At 49.2% G+C, this 18,672-nt stretch overlaps 1 protein-coding gene across 5 annotated transcripts in view; it reads left to right on the top strand.

Moving 5' to 3' along the window:
• Positions 1-14,980, top strand: part of Arhgef7 (Rho guanine nucleotide exchange factor 7) — a 106,261-nt gene extending 91,281 nt beyond the window's left edge. For 4 of the 5 annotated variants that reach the window (XM_085680633.2, XM_087900973.1, XM_087900971.1 and 1 more), the window contains 5 exons: positions 1,442-1,531; positions 4,265-4,441; positions 11,125-11,224; positions 11,499-11,553; positions 12,726-14,980. In XM_085680633.2, the coding sequence (XP_085536759.2) occupies positions 1,442-1,531; positions 4,265-4,441; positions 11,125-11,224; positions 11,499-11,553; positions 12,726-12,848 (545 nt within the window). In that variant the 3' untranslated portion in view covers positions 12,849-14,980. The remainder of the gene's footprint in view (positions 1-1,441; positions 1,532-4,264; positions 4,442-11,124; positions 11,225-11,498; positions 11,554-12,725) is intronic. The other variant, XM_087900972.1, reaches the window with a different exon arrangement.
• The last annotated feature ends 3,692 nt before the right edge of the window (positions 14,981-18,672 follow it).

Below are 18,672 nucleotides of genomic sequence, written 5' to 3'. Positions count from 1 at the left end.
TCTAGATGCCTGTGTTATTGATGTCTGTTGATGGGGGCTGAGGATGCTGCATCCTGTATCTTGCTCAGAGTTGACACAGGTAGCAGCAGTGCCCACCTTGTAGGTGCAACACCCCTTGTGGGGAGGCTGAGGGGGCCTCAGCTGTCTGACTGGTGCACAGGTACGAGTGCAGTTGGCAGGATGGACTTGGGTTAGGAGACACAGCCAGGAGGCAGGATACAGTGGATAGTAGGCTTGATGGCGAGAAAGGTCTGGGCTAGCTAACTGAAAGTTGTCTGTGCTCAGAGCTCAGAGGAGAGGCAGTCTAGTTCCTGTGTCCTTACCCAGAAGTGCCAACAGGTTAGGGATGACATGCCAAACAAGGGTTGAAGAAATGTTATGTTAATGATCCCCGCTCAGCACCCTGGGCCTGATTGGTGCCCAGCAAACTTCAGTACTCTAAAGCTTCTGTAATTGGATATGCCGTGTTAGCGTGGAGGACCAGGAGATTACACAGCCTGTGAAATTCCACACTGAATGGCAGCAGAATATGGCTGCTGTGAGGGGAGCGACTGGATGGCTGAGGACATAGAGTGAGCCTGCCCTGTGCTCCTGACTTTAGGGACTCTCTCTCTCTGCCTTTGTCCTGTGTACATGTGCTCGCTCAGGTGTGAACAGAGCAATAGTCACAGCAGCCAGACAGCATGCCTGACTGAAGGTGGCTTCTGCTGCCCAGACAGAGGGAACGAAGCTTTTGTTGCAGCCTCCTGTGTAGAGTAGATGAACTTAAAAACAAACAAAAGAAAATGTAACTAAGGACCTCAGGACAGAGCCAGAGAAGAGAAAAGCCCAGAGAGAACAAATGGCTTTCTCCCGTGAGCACAGTGGTGGTGCAGCTGTGGCTGCTCCCACTGCCTCCCTCCCTGTTCTTCTGACCTCTGCCTGGAGAGGAAGCTGGCTCCAGGGCACAGTGAAGGCAGGGCTCTCTGAGGCACCTCTGCTCAGCATAGTGACTTTCCTCCCATGTTAGTGTCTGGCTGGGAATTCCTGGGTCAGAAGGATTGTCCCTTTGAAGGCCTCTGAGCTGGTGCCTTTCTAGAAGTTTCTTGTCTTCATTTCTGACAGCTTTCCTTCCGCCCACACTGTATCAAGGCCCAGTCTATGAAACTTGGGGTGCTTGGCTCTGAGTCTCACTTCCTGTCTTCACGAGACTTGATGTCTTTTTACTGTCCAGTCTCGTGCTGTTTCCAGAGTATGGGTGGGGACTGCTGTTCTGAGGGGTTTGGAGCTCTGCAGAGCTGTGATGCCCCTTTGCAGTGGGCTAGTTTCCAGACCTTCAAAGCTCTGTGTTACACCTATTTATAACTACTTAAAGAGTAGCCAGTGAGACAGAGGGCTGGAGTCTGCCCTGCCCAGCATAGCTTTTGGTGTGGAGTGGTGACGGCTCACTGTCTCTGAACAGGCACTGCTGCTCTGGAAGAAGATGCGCAGATCCTGAAGGTCATCGAAGCCTACTGCACAAGCGCCAAGACGCGGCAGACCCTGAACTCCAGTGAGTGTCACTCTTCACCCTGGCGGGCACAGTCTGCAGACGGCTGCTGTCTTTGGAGTGAGGTTTCAGGAGCTTAGCAAGTGGCACACCAGTGTACCCAGTGCTGTGTTTAGGTGGCATCCACTGTGGGCCTCCGTCCTTTGTGAAGCTTTAATTAAAGAGCTGCATGCAGAAGAAGTGAAGGTCCTTTGTTTCTTTTCTTTTTTTGTTTTGTTTTGTTTTGCTTTTCGAGACAGGGTTTCTCTGTAGCATTTGTAGCCTGTCTTGGAACTTGCTCTGTAGACCAGGCTGGCTTTGAACTCTGAGAGATCAGCCTGTCTCTGCCTCCCAAGTACTGAGATTGAAGGCATGTGCCACCACTGCCCGCCTGGCAATTTTTTTACTCTTTGATGATGTTGCTGGGCTTTTTTTTTTTTTAAAGCTTTTAAAAATAATCTAAAATTCAAATTCAGAACCACATTTCTATTATCTTTTAAATTTTTATTTTGTTCATATTTTTTATTCTTTTTTTGGTGTTTTTCGAGCCAGGGTTTTTCCATGTAGCTTTGGTGCCTGTCCTGGAACTAGCGCTTGTAAGCCAGGCTGGCCTCGAACTTGCAGTGATGCACTTGCTTTTGCCTACAGGGTGCTGGGATTAAAGGCGTGCACCATCACCGCCCAGCTGTTTTTAATTTCTTTGGCAGATTCCAGGTGGTTTCTCTAAACTCCCCACAGTTGGAGTCTGCAGTGTGGCAGCATCCAGGGGCACTGCAGACTCAGAGGCCACTGCCCTTTGAGGGCGGTGAAGCCTAGCAGTCACCTTTTCTCTTCATCTTGGAACTGACTGCTTGGCATAGAAACCAGTTGCTGTGGATCTCCTGTCTTGCCCCTTCTCCACGTCAGGTTTTAGAGAGACCCCTTTCCAACTCTTCTGAAAACACCTGCAGGGTGGCTCAGATTCATGTCTTGCCAGCCTTAAAAAGACAGAAGGTGGTGAAGGGACTTTTCAGCCACTTGAGTTTTTGTTGAGTAGCCCGCTGTTATGCCAGCAGTGTGGCAGGCTGGGCATTCCAAGTGCAGCACTGCACTGTCCGCTGCAGATGAGTCAAGGAGAGCCACGGGAGGCTTGGGTACCCTAGCAAGCCGTGGGCTGTGTATTGGGATGGTTGAATGGTAATTCACTAATAGAATTTTGTTGATTAAAGTGTTACATCTTCATAATTTGCAGTGATTGTATTGTGATAGGCTAAAAACAAAGCCAGCAGTTTCATAGATTTAGGATTTGAGGTTTTACATTAGTCACCTCACTTTCAAATGCTTAAACTGAAATGGAAATTCCCAAGCTTATATGAACTTACATATCCCAAGCTCAGATGTACAAGGCAGGTCTGTGAACTCCGGAATGTGACACAGGCCATATTCCCTCTGGGCAAAAGGCAGTGCCCTGAGATGAGCTGTGGTTCCTGCCTCGGCTACCTGAGTAGGGCAGCCTGTAGTTTGTGCAGAGCCTTTCTTTCCTGCCTGGCCAGCGCTCTGTACTTTTCTTTCCATGTAAGAAAAGCAGTGCTCACTGTGCTGAGTTTTGCTTTCTTTGATGTGCTATGTCCCAGCTTGCATCCTGGAGCCTCAAAATTTACCATCATACATGGCTACCACCTGGCATCTAAGACACAGGATACGTGCAGCGTTTGTGCTGGACAGGTGACATGGTTGATGAGAACATTGGAAATGGGTTCATAGTGAACACACTTCCACATTAAGTGCCTAGCAAAACATGTCAAGAAGGCTAATTAATATATTGTTACCTAAAGCTCCATTCTGTTCAGCACGTTTGGATGCCAAGAGGATGTTGCAAACAAAACACAGTTGGCATTGTTTCCCGTCTCACAGAAGGAATGGAAATGGCCTTCACAGACTTGGAACCACAGCCTGGTTTGGCTGCTGAGGCTTACCTGTGCATTCTCCCTGCAGGAGCCCCATATAGCCTTGCATGCCCTAGCTGCTGACTAGCTCATGCTCACATTGCTAACCATGCATGGAGTTCTGCCCCGTTCTCTTGCTACTGCCTCTTGTCACCTCCCTTTCCATATGGTGGCATTGCCAGTTTGTGTTCATCTTCCTGATGGTAAAGAACCACATCAGGGTAGGTGACAGGGACTTACTCTGTCCCTTCTCTGCGCTCAGACTTCAGTGCTGGGGCAGGTTGTAGGCTGACACGGTAAGTTTAGGCTCCTGCTACCAGTGTATGTTGTCTCAGCAAAGACATAACAAAAGAAATGGCTCAAAAATCTGATGAAAGTAATTTGTATTTAGTGTAACATTTTCAGAATAGGAAATAATGCTTAGTTAACCACACAATTAGTATCTTTTTTTTTATAAATTATGTCCTAAATAAGACTGTTGATAGAATTGGTTAATTGACAATTGTTACAGAATCATGTTTCGGACATGAATGTACTGTAGTTTTTAGCCGAGATATATAGGTATCTTTAAATGAAGCCTTTGAAGAAGGACTATGATGGGGGCTTACTGAAGTGAGTGGTTGGGTTTGTTCTGAGGGTTGTACTTAAGTTCATTGTAAAAGCCCAGCAGTTAATAAGGAGAAACGAACATGTTGCCATTTTTTAACAATATTTTCTCTTTCCCTTCTCTTCCCATCACCTTTTGCTTTTGTTCCATGTTTGGTTGTGGCTCTTCCTGTCCGTCCCTCCTCATCCCCTCTGCCTGTCGCACCTGTCACTTCATCCGTCTTAGCATGGCAAGGCACTGACCTGATGCATAATCACGTCTTGGCTGATGACGACCAATCAAGTCTAGACTCCTTGGGTCGTCGCAGTAGCCTTTCTCGTTTGGAGCCCTCAGACCTCTCGGAAGACTCTGAGTATGACAGTATATGGACAGCCCATAGTTACAGAATGGGTTCTGCATCCCGTAAGAGCTGCTGCTCATATATCTCTCACCAGAACTAACGCACTGAGCCTTTCTTAACAATGCTTGTACCGCAGCCTGCTTTTCTTAGACGTTTCTTGCTGTTCCTTGTCTCTCTTATGTGATATTTTAACAACTCTGGAGAGTGTCTTGGTATTTCCCATTGTACCTAGTGGAGGCTCAATTGCCAATCTGAGAACACATTCAAACTGCTGCCTGTTGGAGGGAGGTGGTGGGTCCAATGAGTCTGTACCTGAGGGCCTTTGCCCATTAGGGAGTGTTTTATACAAGTCCCAGAAGTTTTGTTTTTTTAATTCTTCGTGTAACAACTGTTTCGCTTCCTTTTGGATACAGCCGTATGGACACTTTTCTAGTTTATGCAACCTCATAGGTTTGCGTCCAAGTGCCACAACGGAGGAGACTCTAGCCTTACACATAGGGGTCTAATTATTATTATTTTTTTTTTGTATAATGCAATTGACCAAGTAGCTGTGGAGAGATTGAGAGGAGTGTCTATAACCAAAGCACCGAGTCCGTAGATAGCTGCTTTGGTGATGGTGCAGACGCTGCATGGACTCTGTGCTGGCAGATGCACACCAGGGCTAGTGCCATTGGGTGTTGAGAACAGAGTCTGAGATCTGTCTCCACCCACTGCTCTGTGCCTTTCCTGTGTGCATGGCTGTGAGATCAGAGCTCTCCTTGTAAAGGTGAGTTCACCATCACGGCTGAGACATCCGCTTAACCGTCACACACCACCATTCCCTCAGCTGCGGTGCTTGCTAGTATGAGACACTGTCCAGTCTGCACTCGGAGGCAGAAGCTGTGGTCTCATCCGGTGCAGCTCAGCTGCATTCAGAGGGTGCTTGGTTGAGTGTTTGGCTTGGCCACAGCCTGACTGCACCACATCCATACTTGCGTTGTCTGTGAGAGCCATGAGCACCTTGTTACTTTGAACACCAGCTGCAGTGAAACTCCGTTTCTAGCAGCCCCATAGATCACCTTGGTACTTCATTACAATGCAGTCTCGAAGACCGAGTAGGTCCCCACATGCTGGCCTGGGAGGCACTCTTAGCCCCCTGGGGTTTGTTGTAAGGAGTTTTCACTGGCACTGAGAAAGACTGAATGTGACATTGCATTCAGTTGTAGCAGCAGACCACACCTGGCCATTGCTTAAGGGGCAGCACTGTCTTCTCAGTGCTCCTTGACATCTGCTTCAGAGACAGCGCCCCGTCTTCATGGAGAATGATGTTCTTTCTGTCCTTCAGGGGATGGAGCTCTAGTGGTCATGACCTCTGATCCCTAGCCCTCCTTGCCAAGCCCGTGTATATAGTATTGTGTCCCCTTTGCTCCCTTTCCCGGGAGCTGGGTCCTGCTGCTGCTAATGGAGGAGCATGTGCATGGCAGGAGGGCAGCCTGGAGCTGCTGGGGCAGCACAGCTACCCACACCAAGTCTGTTCTGTGGCCACAGCCTGCTGATGCTCCACCAGAGTTCGGACTTTTATAAGAAAGTCCAGGAGTGAGCTTTTTAAAACTTACACCCAGTGTTAATTTCCAGTAGAAAGGAGGTTTGTATAGATCCAGATAGCAAATGGGATTTTTAAAAAACAGAATATGAAACGTCAGTATTTATTTGATTTCACACAGTGACAGAAACAACTCTGCAGTCATATCCCACTCTGTGGCTGTCTTTGCCGATCTGCCTCAGGCTGCTTGCCCCTGCCTTACCTTAGCATGGTTTGCCTATCATAAGCTGAGTGATACAGCAGGGAGGCACAGCTGGACTTGAGGTCTTCTCTTATCACCAAGGGAAGTGACACTGGCTGTCACTGTCGGTATTGATGAGCAAAGTTCTGATGGTTTGCCCTCGATCTTTTCTTACCAGTCAGCCATTTGGGCAGGGTTGGGTTTTTTTTTGTGTGTGTGTGGTTTTTTTTTTTGTTTTTTTTTTTTGTTTTTTTGGTTTGTTTTTTTTGCTAGGCCAATGCTGTGGAACAACAGCCTAAACTATTTTTTGCATTTGTTTTTGAATGTCTGACCCTGGTTTTGTGACCTGGTTAGAAGTTTGTTAGTGCCGCAGGCACAGGAGATGGTCCTCATGTGGCAGAGGGGACACAGCGTTGGAGGGGCCATCGTTTCTACGTTTGTGGGACTGTAGTCATGCTGATAGTATTTAACGTTTCTGCAGCTCTGTAAAGCCGTGTACGTGAGTGTGCTCACGGAAGAATGCAGACTGAGCGAGAAGGTAGGTCCAAGCCATCCCGGGCCTTTTGCAGGTGGCCCAGCAGTGTTCCTGTCTCACTGATCCTCACCACAAGTCTTTACTAAACTACATTAATTCTGTGTTTGGCCTAACATTGCCGAAACACAATAATGTGTATATAGTGGTATAAGATCCTGGGGAAGTCCGTATATTGTGCTCTTTACCTGTGAATGGGAAAAGCCATTTTAGTACAAGACTCCCATTTGAAAACTCACTTGGATGTATATCTGAATGTTACATTGTATTGTACAGTATGCTTATTGTCTGTGGTTGCTTATGGCAATGAAGTGTCTGTTTTATATTAAAAAAAGACATCTGTTCTGTACAGTTGAAATAAATTTTGCATTTGCTAGCCTTTGGCTTTTATATTTGTTACGTGGGGGAGGGGAATAGCCTAGTTTGAAGCTGAGTGTGTCATGGCCATTCTCCCAAGCTGGCATCTTCCATAGGCACGCCTGTCTGCTGTGGTAGAGGACTGGAGCTTTCTTAGGTGGGATGTGTTCTCAATAGCACAAGATAGGGTCTCTCTGTGCAGCCCCGGCTGGCATGGATTTCACACAGCTCCGCCCGCTTCTTCCCCCCAAGAAGGGAGGAGCCAAGGGGTGCGCCTCCAGGCCCAGATGTTTTCTTCCTGTGCCCTGTTCTGGCAAAGCTTGCCCTCAGAAGCAGCACGCCCTTCTCACAAGTGAAAAGCAGCTCAGCTTTGAAGTCCTTCATTTTGTGAAGTGCATGCCTAGTTCAGAAGAGAAAGTCATTCCTGGCGACAGCCCTTCTTTTCCTTGCATGGAAAAAGATAATCCAAATCTCAGACCTGTAGAGTGCAGCCCATGTGATTTGAATGCCACTGAAGAGACCTCTAAGAATAATGCTTTGTTTCATCCTCAGGGAGTGACAGTTGGGTGTAAGTGATGTAAAAGCATGCCGCAGTGTGTCAGGCACTGGCCAGATGACTGATGCTCTTTGGAGACAGACAGACTTAGTCATTGCTTTGAGTGCAGGCAAACACACATGTGCATGCCCACATACTTAACATACCTCACATGGCATGAGGTAGACGGCTGGCGTGGTTATTGCTGAGTCACACAAGTGTAGTTCCACATAGTCCCTAGCATAAGGAGTGCCCTGGGGTGATCCTTGACTATGGCATCCTAGGCTATGGCATCCTAGTCTACTCTGAGTTGGATTTCTTGGTTAGATCTGTGTTTCTCAATCGAGACCCATAGCATGGTGGTCTCCAGCAATGCACAGCAGGATTCAGAGACGGCTAGTATTTGACTCCTGTGTTTCTTTCTGTTGCTGCGAGCATGTTCCCAGCCTTGAGTCACATCTGTGAGTGAGTAAGTGTTGCCATAGGGCCTAGAGCCTGCTGGCATCCCCAGCATGCCAGTGTCCTCAAAGAGTGACCTTGTAAAATCCTCACTCAGAGGACTTGAGGTTGCTAAGGCACACCTGTAGGTTTGTTCTGGAGGCTGGGACTGACTGTAAATTGTTCTCCGTTTTCTGTGTGGTTTACTCCACTTGCACATGGAAATCCTAACAGTAAGGGCAAAGTGGTAGTTTTTGTAGGGGCTCTAGGGCCCCCTGCACTTCTCGCATTGTTAGCCATAAACCCCACAAAAGTCTGCTGCTTGGATGAGGCGCTTTGGGTGGCCTGACTGAGTGAATCCAGCCTCCCCCAAACCCACAGTGTTCTAGAAGTGCACTGTGAGCCTCCTTTCAGGGAATGGCAATGGCAGATCCTGACTCCCATCTCCCCAAAGACCTCAGTTTACAAAATACAGCTCTCAGCTGTGCAGAGCCTTCACAGTGCAATGGCTCGACGTTCCTCTGATGGGATTTTAAGTAAAGTGCTAGACTGTTCTCTGGTTCTGTGATTACAGGATGTTTTGAGTTAGGTATTCAAGAGAAAGTGTGCTGTGATGGTACTAAGAATGTTTCAGATATAATGTGTTAAGTAATGTATTTTAGGAAACTTAAAATTCTTAGAATAATTACTAACGTATAGATGTGGCTGTGCTGTCATTCCTTGTTGAAAGGCTACGTTATGAGCTGGCAGGTGTGTGTTCTACAGATTAACAGCCCCCGGTGAAGGCCTGTGACTTGCAGTCAGAGCCTCCAGCCACTGTTCCCTGCCTGTGTACCTCCTCCCAGGAACACGGCCTCAGACTTAGACTTGGAGCGAATTCTCGGGCGCCTGTGCACAGCAGTTGTGCATCATAGGCCTGTCAGGTGCTTCCAGCTGACAACTGGAGCCGTGACATGTTAGTCCCTCAAAACCACTGTGGTGTTACGTAATGGAACTTGAGGCTTGTACTTAGGACTTTGTTGGTAGCAGCTGCCTGTCAGACCTTGTGCCTCGAAGAGCAGCTCTGTAGAGAAGGCTGCCCTTCCGTGATCTGGTGTGGGTGTCATGGTTCCTCCTTGCTTTGTGGAGACATGTTTGTGTCACTTACGCAGTCTGGATGCTTTAACGTTAGAAACAAATTGTCCAGTGAGAAAAGACTAATGAACTGAAGGCAGGTGTGTTGACTGCTGCTTGGCTTGGTTCTACAGCCTCAGTTCTCACCTGCTGGTCCTTTTTAGGCCTCTTGAATTTAATGTGACAGAGTAGTCACCAAGGCTTCTTAATTTGGTGTTAACTCAGTCACCGGCTATCAGCAAGTATACTTGGCCGCTGGATACCAGAGGGGAACCTGTGGAGCTAACCCAAGTACAGTTGCTGGCTGCCACTCTTCACCAAGTAGCGTGGGTCTAGCGGCTCAAACACCTGAATTGTTGGGGTCTTCATTTTCCTTGGCACAGTGAGCATGCACTTCTAGAAGACCCTTGTCATCTGCCTTCCTGTGGTGTAGGCACAGGTGCACACATGCCTGGCACCTTCTCATATTTCCCCAAGTGGTCCATGATTCTGTCAGTGCTTAACAGGAAAGGAGCATGAGAGGGCTCCTGCTATACCAAGGAGGCGTCCAGAAGGGACGTCTGCCTGTCAGTTGGACCCTGGGTGGGTGGGGTGGGGCTGACATCGTCAGCCTGCTGGTGTTTTTAAAAACAAGTTTCTCTCTAGGACTGCACCTTAGAGTGCTACATCTCCAGGACTTGGGGCACTGAGGGAAAGATAGATGGTGTAGCTCACCAGAGCCTGTCAGTGAACCCCTCTAAGAGTGGGATGGCCATCTCTCCGATAGTCTTTTACACAGTGGCCTGTGAATGTACTCAGAACACACTAGGCTGTTGACAGCCTTCCAACTACTCACATGGGACTCAAGGCTGGGCTGCTTCGCCATACTCTGGCTGCTTCTGTGCTGGAGAATTGTGTTGCGTGACATAGAGCTGGCTGCATTGCCACCCCTGAGCTCCCTGTCATCCTGGCGGATGGCTAGCCCGACTCGCCAGGGACAACACAGTGCCGCCTCTCAAACACTCTTCTAGGGTTTCCATGCCAACAGAGGTGTACAAGAGTGCTCCTTGAAATCCGATGTGCTTTCAGGAAGACACACAAACTTTGCACCCCGGAAACACAAAAGCAAATTAACCCCATTTCCACAGTCAACCATCTTGCCTCACGCCACGTGCTTTCCTCAGAAGCGTGATGAGACAAGCCCAGCCGTGAGCAGGTGTACCTGTTGCACAGCAGAACCCATCCGTCCTCCGGTTGCATCTGGTGTTGTTGCTCCAAAGCCAATGATCATAACCACGTTGTGTAATCCTCCTTCCCGGTACCTACCCTTTGAAGGCCAGTGTCTGTTGCACAGTACCTGTCACATGAGGTGGTCACCGGTCAGCGTGTGTGCCAGGACCATGTGCCTCTGGTGCTGTGGGTAGTGCATTCCTTCGCACTCAAAGCCGTGTATGTCCAGAGGACCTGATAGAACTCTCACGGTGACCAGACACTAAATGCCACTTTTTCTAAACTATGTATTACAGTATTACAGTTTTATAAACATTACTGCTTATGCACAGTCTTTTCTTGATGTTTGGGTTGTTAATTTTAGCCCTTAACACTGAGCTACCTCTCCAGACCTTAAACTTTTTGTAATTTCTAGAGTTTTTATTTATAAGCCAAGAATTACACGTTCTTTCCTGGTCTGGTCTTTTCTAGTGGTGCTGGAATGATAGCGTGGTTTAAATTTTGGTTGTGTATTGAGTGTGGTGTGGTCAGACCTTTAGTGTACTTGCTGTTAGAGATTTCCGTAGTTAAAAGAGTTTAATAAGTTGCAAAAGAGTATTTTTACATTTTTTTCGGTTGCTGTTTTTTTTCCTCTGTAATGATTTGGTTGGCCACACCCAACAGACAGCTGGAGAAAACCAGTCAAAGATTTTAATGTGTAGTCACTGGCCTTGGGTGTCTAAGTGGTTTGTAGTAAAGTAGATGCTCTGACTTGGTCCTGCCACGGCACTCACATGGGACTTTCCTTTTTAATGACAGGTTCACGTAAGGAATCTGCACCCCAAGTGTTGCTTCCAGAAGAAGAAAAAATTATAGTCGAAGAAATCAAAAGCAACGGGCAGACCGTGATAGAGGAAAAGTAAGATGTTTTCCTTTCGGTGTGGCCTGCTCCCCTCCTCCTGCTGGTGGTGCGGTCTGAGCTCTGCAGCAGGCTGGCTGCATTCTCACTGTTGGGTGATGGCCTCGGCGAGAGGTCAGCCTGAGGTCCCCGGGGCGGGCTGCTCTGAGGTTAGGAATTAAGAAGACTCAGTAGGCAGAGCTCGGCTCACTGCTGCCCAGGGTAGCCCTGGGGGTCCTGCCAGCCTGTGCATCCTTGACATACCACTTTCCTGTACTTACTCTTTCCTGTCCAGGAGCCTTGTGGACACGGTGTACGCACTGAAGGATGAAATCCAAGAGTTAAGACAGGTATGCAAACCAGTTTTTGATTTTAGTCGGTTTTTTTGTTTTGTTTTATTTTAATGGGAGAAAAAGGAAAATACTGTTTTAAAAATGAAGTCCATTTTTAAATGAAGGGTAAAGGAAGTGACAGAGGCACCAGCTTCACTTCAGAATGGCAGGCAGGGCTCGAGATGGCTGGGGTTAAGAGCACTTGTTCTTCCTGAGCCTCCAAGTTCAGTTTCCAGAATCCCCATGGCAGCTCTCTGTTAACTCCAGTCCTAGGATATAGATGCCTTCTTCTGGCCCCTTTGGGTATTGCACACACACAATGCACAGACATACATTCAGGAGGAAACACCCATACACAGAAAGCAAAACAAATCTAAAAGCTGGAAGAATTCTCTAAGCTGTCATGTAAAAATGCAAGAGTGACAGGCCAGGAGATACTGTGGTGCTCTTTGGATGTGAGCCACCTCAGGGTGTGCTTCAGTAATCCTTGGTACTGTCCATCACAGTACCCTGATGGTTGCCTCTGGCTGCTTGGCTTCAAAAATCCGGGACAGCAGGACAGTGGTGCCTAGCCAGCTGTGTGTGTGACCTTATGGCATTTTGTTTTGTTTTTCTTTCAAGTTGTATTTTATTATTTATTGTGTGTATGTGGGGTGGGGCACATGCCATGGCATATGTGTGGAGGTCAGAGAGCAGCTGTGTGGAGTGGGTTCTCTTCTTCCTCCTGTATGGAGGTTCTGGGGATCTGACTCCTGCTAAACCGTTGTGTGATGTATCTGAACAGCTGGTGGGCACGTTTGAAGGGGGGGGTGCAGCACAGGATTTTAGAGGGACAGGACAGGACAGGACCGTCCTGAGGGTGCAGTAGCTGGACACATGTGACAGTGCCTGTGTCACCACCCCTTCCTGACTTGGTCCCTCAGGTGCCCTTGTTTCCCTTTGCAGTTGACTGGGTAAGGACTTAGCATGCTAGCAGGAGGTCTGTAGAGATCGTCCTGTCACTGCGTCCAGCCTCTCCTTCGGGCACTTTTTATCAGGTTGTCTTGTTGATAGTGTAAGTGGGAGACTGCCCAGCGTACCTCGGTGTACATTCATGGCTCGGCTCTGTTGGCTTGTCCCTTCCAACCTGGCTACCTAGGGTACTTTGGGTGCCGAGGCAGTGAACCTGCTGTCCTCTGCTCACCTTGCAGGATAACAAGAAGATGAAGAAATCCTTAGAGGAGGAGCAGAGGGCCCGCAAGGACCTGGAGAAGCTGGTGAGGAAGGTTCTAAAGAACATGAACGACCCTGCTTGGGACGAGACCAATCTCTAGGCCGACCTCACTCTCACAGGCCGAAGACCAGCAGTTCCCAGACAAGGCTGGGGTCTTTGGCCCAAGCACAGTGACATTCAGGACTAAGGCAGGTGGTCTTCATCAGGCTTTTGCTGATGTAACTACATGTGAGTTACAGACACTGAGGCCTGGGCCGACTTCTTCATGCAGTGACTGACCAGAGTCCGTGCGCTTTTGGACCTCAGTTGAATTTGTAATAGCATACCTGTGTACTTGTTGTAAATACTGATCTTTGAACGCATACCTGCGATGTGACCGGGCTAACCCTTTTGCTAGGATTTCCTTCTCAGCCTTTCTGGCCACAGGGATGTGAAGTTGTGTTCGCGAAGTGTTGGGAGCCAGCTGAAGCAATAGATACCTGGGTGACTGGCTTGTTCCACGCGGTGCAGGCTCCGTGGTACCATCAGGAGCACCTCCTTGGGCACAGTGACTTTTGTGTCACCGTCTCTTTTTAACTGCAGTATTCCAGTCTCAGGCATGTGTCTGTGCCCAAGGAGTCATGGGTTCTAGGAAGGTGACGTGTCTGCCTGTGATGCTTGTTCCTACTGCCCTGTCCTAGCTGGGCTCTCAGTCACAGGCATGCGTCACAAGTGTGGAGAAGTGGCCGTCCCCCGAGAGAACTAGACCATGTATATAGATGTGTTATTTATTCCATATTCTCCAGCCGGTGCTGCCGGGCAGGGTTGACTGCAGGCTGTCGTCAGCCATAAGCTCTGCTTTGCCTTTGGCTGCAGTCGACATTGTCCAGGCCACTGAAAGCCCCCCCTTTCCCCCTTGAACAAGAATAAAGCAATACATAGCCGCAGTTGAGCTGCACAGTGAAAGCCCCATAGGACTGTGCCCTGCTGTGCCCATGCCCTACTCTGCTGCCTCCTTAGGCCCAGGCAGGCCCTGGCAGGCAGGTGGTCTGGACTAGAAGCCCTGTTTTCTGTGTGACCAGGGCTTGCCTCTGGTTTGGCAATAGTGACAGTGATCTCAGGAGCTTAGCTGTCTGCTGCTTTCCTCCAAAGAGGTTGTTCGGAAGCCAGTGGAACTTTCCCGTAGAAAGGTGTTGGGTAGCAGTGTGGCTGCAGGTGCCTCAGCACAGTCTCCCCCTAAGGATGTGACCCAGCTCCCCCACTCCCATCCCCGTGTGGACCTGGCCCCTCGCCCCTCCTGTGTGGCAGTTTCTGAGCAGGCGCTGAGAGGCCCTTTGTGTCTCTTCTCCCTCCACACTCTGGTCGCAGTGTCTGTGGCTTGCACCTGTCAGGGTCCACCCAGCCTCACTCAGACCATTTTATCGTCTAGGCTGGGTGAGAGAAGCTGAGGTACTCTCGTTCTTTTTGGTAAGCCCCGTTTCCCGAGCACTCTGCTGATGCAGAAGACAGTGTTGCTGTCACAGGAGGTCTTAACTCAGGAACCACACTCCTTGCATCTCACTGCTGGGGACAGGTGTCCGGGGCTGCGGTGCAGCTTCTCCGCCAAGAGTAAGTGAAGACCATATCTGCCACTGGCCTCACCACCACTGAGGTCGCCGTCCATGCCCCAGGACAATTTCTTACAGACCTGCCTTAATGATGCGCTTGGAATATTCCATGAGTATTCGTGTCCCTAACATCCCTACCCCAGACAGGGTGGCTGGAAGGTACGCGTGGGCACACTTTTTCTTTCTGTAGATCCAGCGTCTTCCAGGCTCTCCAGGGAGCGAGAATCTGTATCCAAGAGCAGTTCTTTTTAAAATCTGACCCTGTTGTAAACACCCGTTTCTCTCTCCTCGAGTCTCTTCGGGTGGGACTTGGTACCAGCAACCCAGGGCACCATTCACAACTGTTACTCCTCCGTGTCTCTAAGGGATGCGGGGGTGAAGCCATTTTCTACCCTGTAGATGTGAAGCACTTTCCGTTCTGAACCCTGTTGCGATGCAGCAGCCTCTGAAGCTCCACTGTCTCTCCATAGCTGTCCTCACGCCCGCCCGTGTGCCCCTCATGCCAACCCCCTACTTCCCTGAGGTGCCCAGGGCATCCAGACACTACAGGAAACCGGTGTTGCGGACAGCTCCGGCGCTGACTGCTGCAGTGTGTGTGCTATCCCCTTGGAATTATTAAACTCCTTATTTTTCTTATCTCATAAAACGTGTCACTTTATCTTCTTGGACATATTGTGTTTGCGTGCGTGTATGTCTTGACTGTTAAGGTTCGAAAATCCTGATGTGTTTTGTTTGAAGCAGGAAAACAATATGTCCTTTTGAAATGATGCTGGGAGCATTTGTGGATAGGAAGAGAAGGAAGAAGAGAGTTCTAGGAAAGGAAGTTGTAGTGGTAGCGCTCCCCCCATCCATCATTGGAATAATAACTGGTAGTTAGCACGTGGGCCACTGGGTGGATTTGAACAGAAGGCAGTGGGGCCTCTATAAGAATTGTCATAGGACAGAAGGACGTGACTGTCCCGTTCTGTCAGAGCCTGCCTGACTCTTTGGGCACCTCACCAGGAGGGTACCTGGTGAAGGTGCCCCTCTCCAGTCCAGGGGGTCGGAAGACACTGTCAAGGGCTTCAGAAACGTAGTTCTCTCCTGTGGGAACTGAGCTCACCAGTGTGTCAGGTATATTTCTTTTGCTGGCGAAACATCAGAACCGAGGAAGTTCACAGAGCAAAGTGCTAATGGATCAGCTAAGAGCTCGTGTCTAACCGCAAGCAGGAGGCAGAGAGCTCCCTAGAAACTGCCCGTCTTTGGAACCTTTGGAAAGCACACATCCTCCTCCACCAAGACACACCACTTCACCCTTCCAAAGCAGTCTCACCAGCTGAGGGTCACATACTCAAACCTTTGAGCCTGTGGACCATTCTCATTCAGACACACATGCTGGTCATCCCTGGAACTCGGACCGAAGGAATTGGTCAGGAGAGTTAATTGTTCTGAATTTTGTACCAGAACAGGTACAACATTTGTGGCAGGTCTTCCTGGGTGTGACTCCCGTCTTGTTCCTCAATGCTTTATGGTTGTCGGCATCTGACCATTGCTCCTTGGTCATCCAGAAAGCAAGCCTGCAGGCAGTGGGTACAGATGTGGGCCAGACACCCACTCCACATGTGGGGTCGAGACAGACCTCAGTCCCAGCCCAGCCATGAGCTGGGCTTTGGGGAAGGGGAACGCAAGTCCTCAAGTGAGGGTACCTTGATGGGACATGGTGATGACCTGTCTGAAAGGGTGCTATGTCATTGTAGGACCCAGATGGACAGTACTGTCTTACTAAGGGAGCCATGCCATCGTTCAGATGAGAAAACCCATAGGAAGTCAGAAGCTAAAATCTCAAGGTTTCCATTACTTCAGGCAAAAGTGGCTGGAAACTTGTATTGTAATTGGTTGAGCACTCTGGACACTTAGGAGTTTGAACTGGTCTGGTTTGAAGCAGATTAAACTTTTGGTCTTTTTTGTGGTGGTTTACATTCTAGAAATCCTACTTGTGGAGGAAGTATAAGCAGTGTGCCAGAACCCAAGGCACAAGTGCCTACCCCTGTAACATGTGGGCCGACTTGTTGGGGTTCTGTCCCACCCAGTACCCCACAGCCGGCAACTCCCAAGGAAAATCACACACAGGACTCCATAAGATTATAAACTGATTGGTCCATTAGGTCAGGCTACTTATTAGCTCTTATAACTTATGTTACCCCATTATCCTTATCTACGTTAGCACATGGCTCAGTACCTTTTCCAGTGGGGCAGCTTACATCTTTCCTCTCCCGTGGTCTGGGCAGAACTGCGGAGGGAGGTTCCTGCTTCCCAGAATGCTCCCAGTCTCTTTGCTTCACCTCTACTTCCTGTCTGGCTTTCCTGCCTAACCTGCCTGCCTGGCCAATCAGCGTTTTATTAAAGTATGATTGACAGAATACAGACAATTCTCCCACACCATACCCCGGTCGCTGGGCAAAGGCTGAGGTGTGCATGTGGGCTTTCTCTTTCCCCCCAAATCAGAGAACACTGGCTTGATGGCTTGTGAACAACCCCGAGGGATGCTCTGTGGCTTTACGGGGTAAAATATGCTAGGAAATGGCTTTGGTTCTCGGAGACGTGGAGGAGAAAGGTGCTGGAGCCTGTCACTCTCCTGCTTCCCAGTCTGACTCCTCCGCCCAGCATCTGCCCCTGCGGCAATGTGGGGAATCCCTGTTCCTGGGAAGTCCTTAACTCTGCCCAGCCAGTCCTCATTTCCTTCCCTGTCTTGCCTCTGCTCTCTCCTCTCCTGACCTCTCCCCACCCCTCTTAGTTACAGTGGAATGGTGGGTGAGGGCAGGCCAGCTGGTCCATCATTCCCTTCCAAGAGCATTTGCATTCCTAGCCTTGCTAGGACGCTGTTGGAAGGTTTGCATTGACTCATTGAGGCTCCTGTTCTCTCTACCTTGTGGCTAACCACAGGCCAGGCTTCAAGATGCCTTTGCCAGAGTTCACCCCGTTAACACACCCCTTCAATGGGCACAGGTCTGTCCTGTAAGTGACTTTCCAATGAAGGTGGTGAAGACAGTTGTCCCCAAGACTCACTGCTATTTCAGGAGTCCTGAGGGCAGGAGACTGTAAGGAAGGTCCTGTGATGGCTAGGCAAGCCCGTGCTGCTTAACGTCTTATCTTTGGTCTGGATGCTCCCCATCTTCCGGTAACTCTGTCAGGTCACAGCGTCTCCACCCCTGTCCCCAGGATGGTGATACGGTGGTGACCGTGGCTCAGGGCAGGGATGTGAAGAGAGAAATCACGGTGAGTACAATCTGCCCTTCTGGGGTATGAGAGGAATTGCTTATGCCATCTGAAGATGCCCCCCCCCACACACACACGTGGGCCTGGGTATGAGCGAGTGATTGATCATGGCGTCTAAAGCCCCCTCCTCCATGTATGTCCTTCCCAGGTATGAGTGAGGGATTGACCATGCCATCTGAAGATGCCCCCTCCTCCATGGCTGCCCTTCCTGGTTATGAGTGAGGGATTGATCATGATGTCTGAAGATGTCCCCTCCTCCATGTCTGCCCTTCCCGGGTATGAGCGAGGGCAAGTGTGGCGTTCAATACAAATCCAGAGAACCGGAAGGAGCTGGCACTGGGCACATTTTTGTTCCCACGCCAGTCTGACCTTGATGGTAACAGTGAAGAGCATGATTAACAATAGATCTAGAAAACGCTGAAGGAAGTACTGGGTGGTTGTGTGCTAACCCAGCTGTATTCATTTCAAGATCCAGCTCTTGCGTCAAAGTACAACAGTTCGGCATGACATTTACAGAAGGCAAAGCCTTACTCGCTGGATTGGGTTTCGAGAATGCCAGTGATGGAAACCACTGCACTTTGGTGTGGCAGAGATGGACGGAGCAAATGAGAACATGAACAAAATCAGTCAGTGTGTGTGTGTGTGTGTGGCTTCCAGGGATTTGGACTTACTGTCAACACATACCACATTAGTGACACTGGAAAGGCGAACCTCTCTGATGAGAAATAGAGCCACATTCATCTGCTGTCCCAGTACCCACCTGGCATGTGAAGGCGCAGGAATGCACAGGTCATAGAAAACCCACCAAAATGCCCTCTGCTCTCAGTGATACCGTTTGTGTAACAGAATGCGAAAGTGTCTAGGTTAGAAGTCGTGCTGTGAGAAGCAACTTTTGTCTTGAAACCCATTTCCCATAGGCCAGGAACAAAATACTCAATTTTTATTAATAGTAACAAAAACATTAAATAGAAATAAAGTGAAAGATGAACACCTGACAACCGAAGGCTGTGGAGGGAGTCGGCAGTGGAAGCAGATGCCTAGTGATGGTGTAGACTCGACTCTAAGGGCGTCTAAGGGCGGCAG

Source organism: Myodes glareolus, chromosome 23, assembly GCF_982192425.1.
Source record: "Myodes glareolus chromosome 23, mMyoGla1.1, whole genome shotgun sequence".
NCBI classification, from domain to species: domain Eukaryota; kingdom Metazoa; phylum Chordata; class Mammalia; order Rodentia; family Cricetidae; genus Myodes; species Myodes glareolus.
This window is presented reverse-complemented; position numbering and strand designations above follow the sequence as displayed.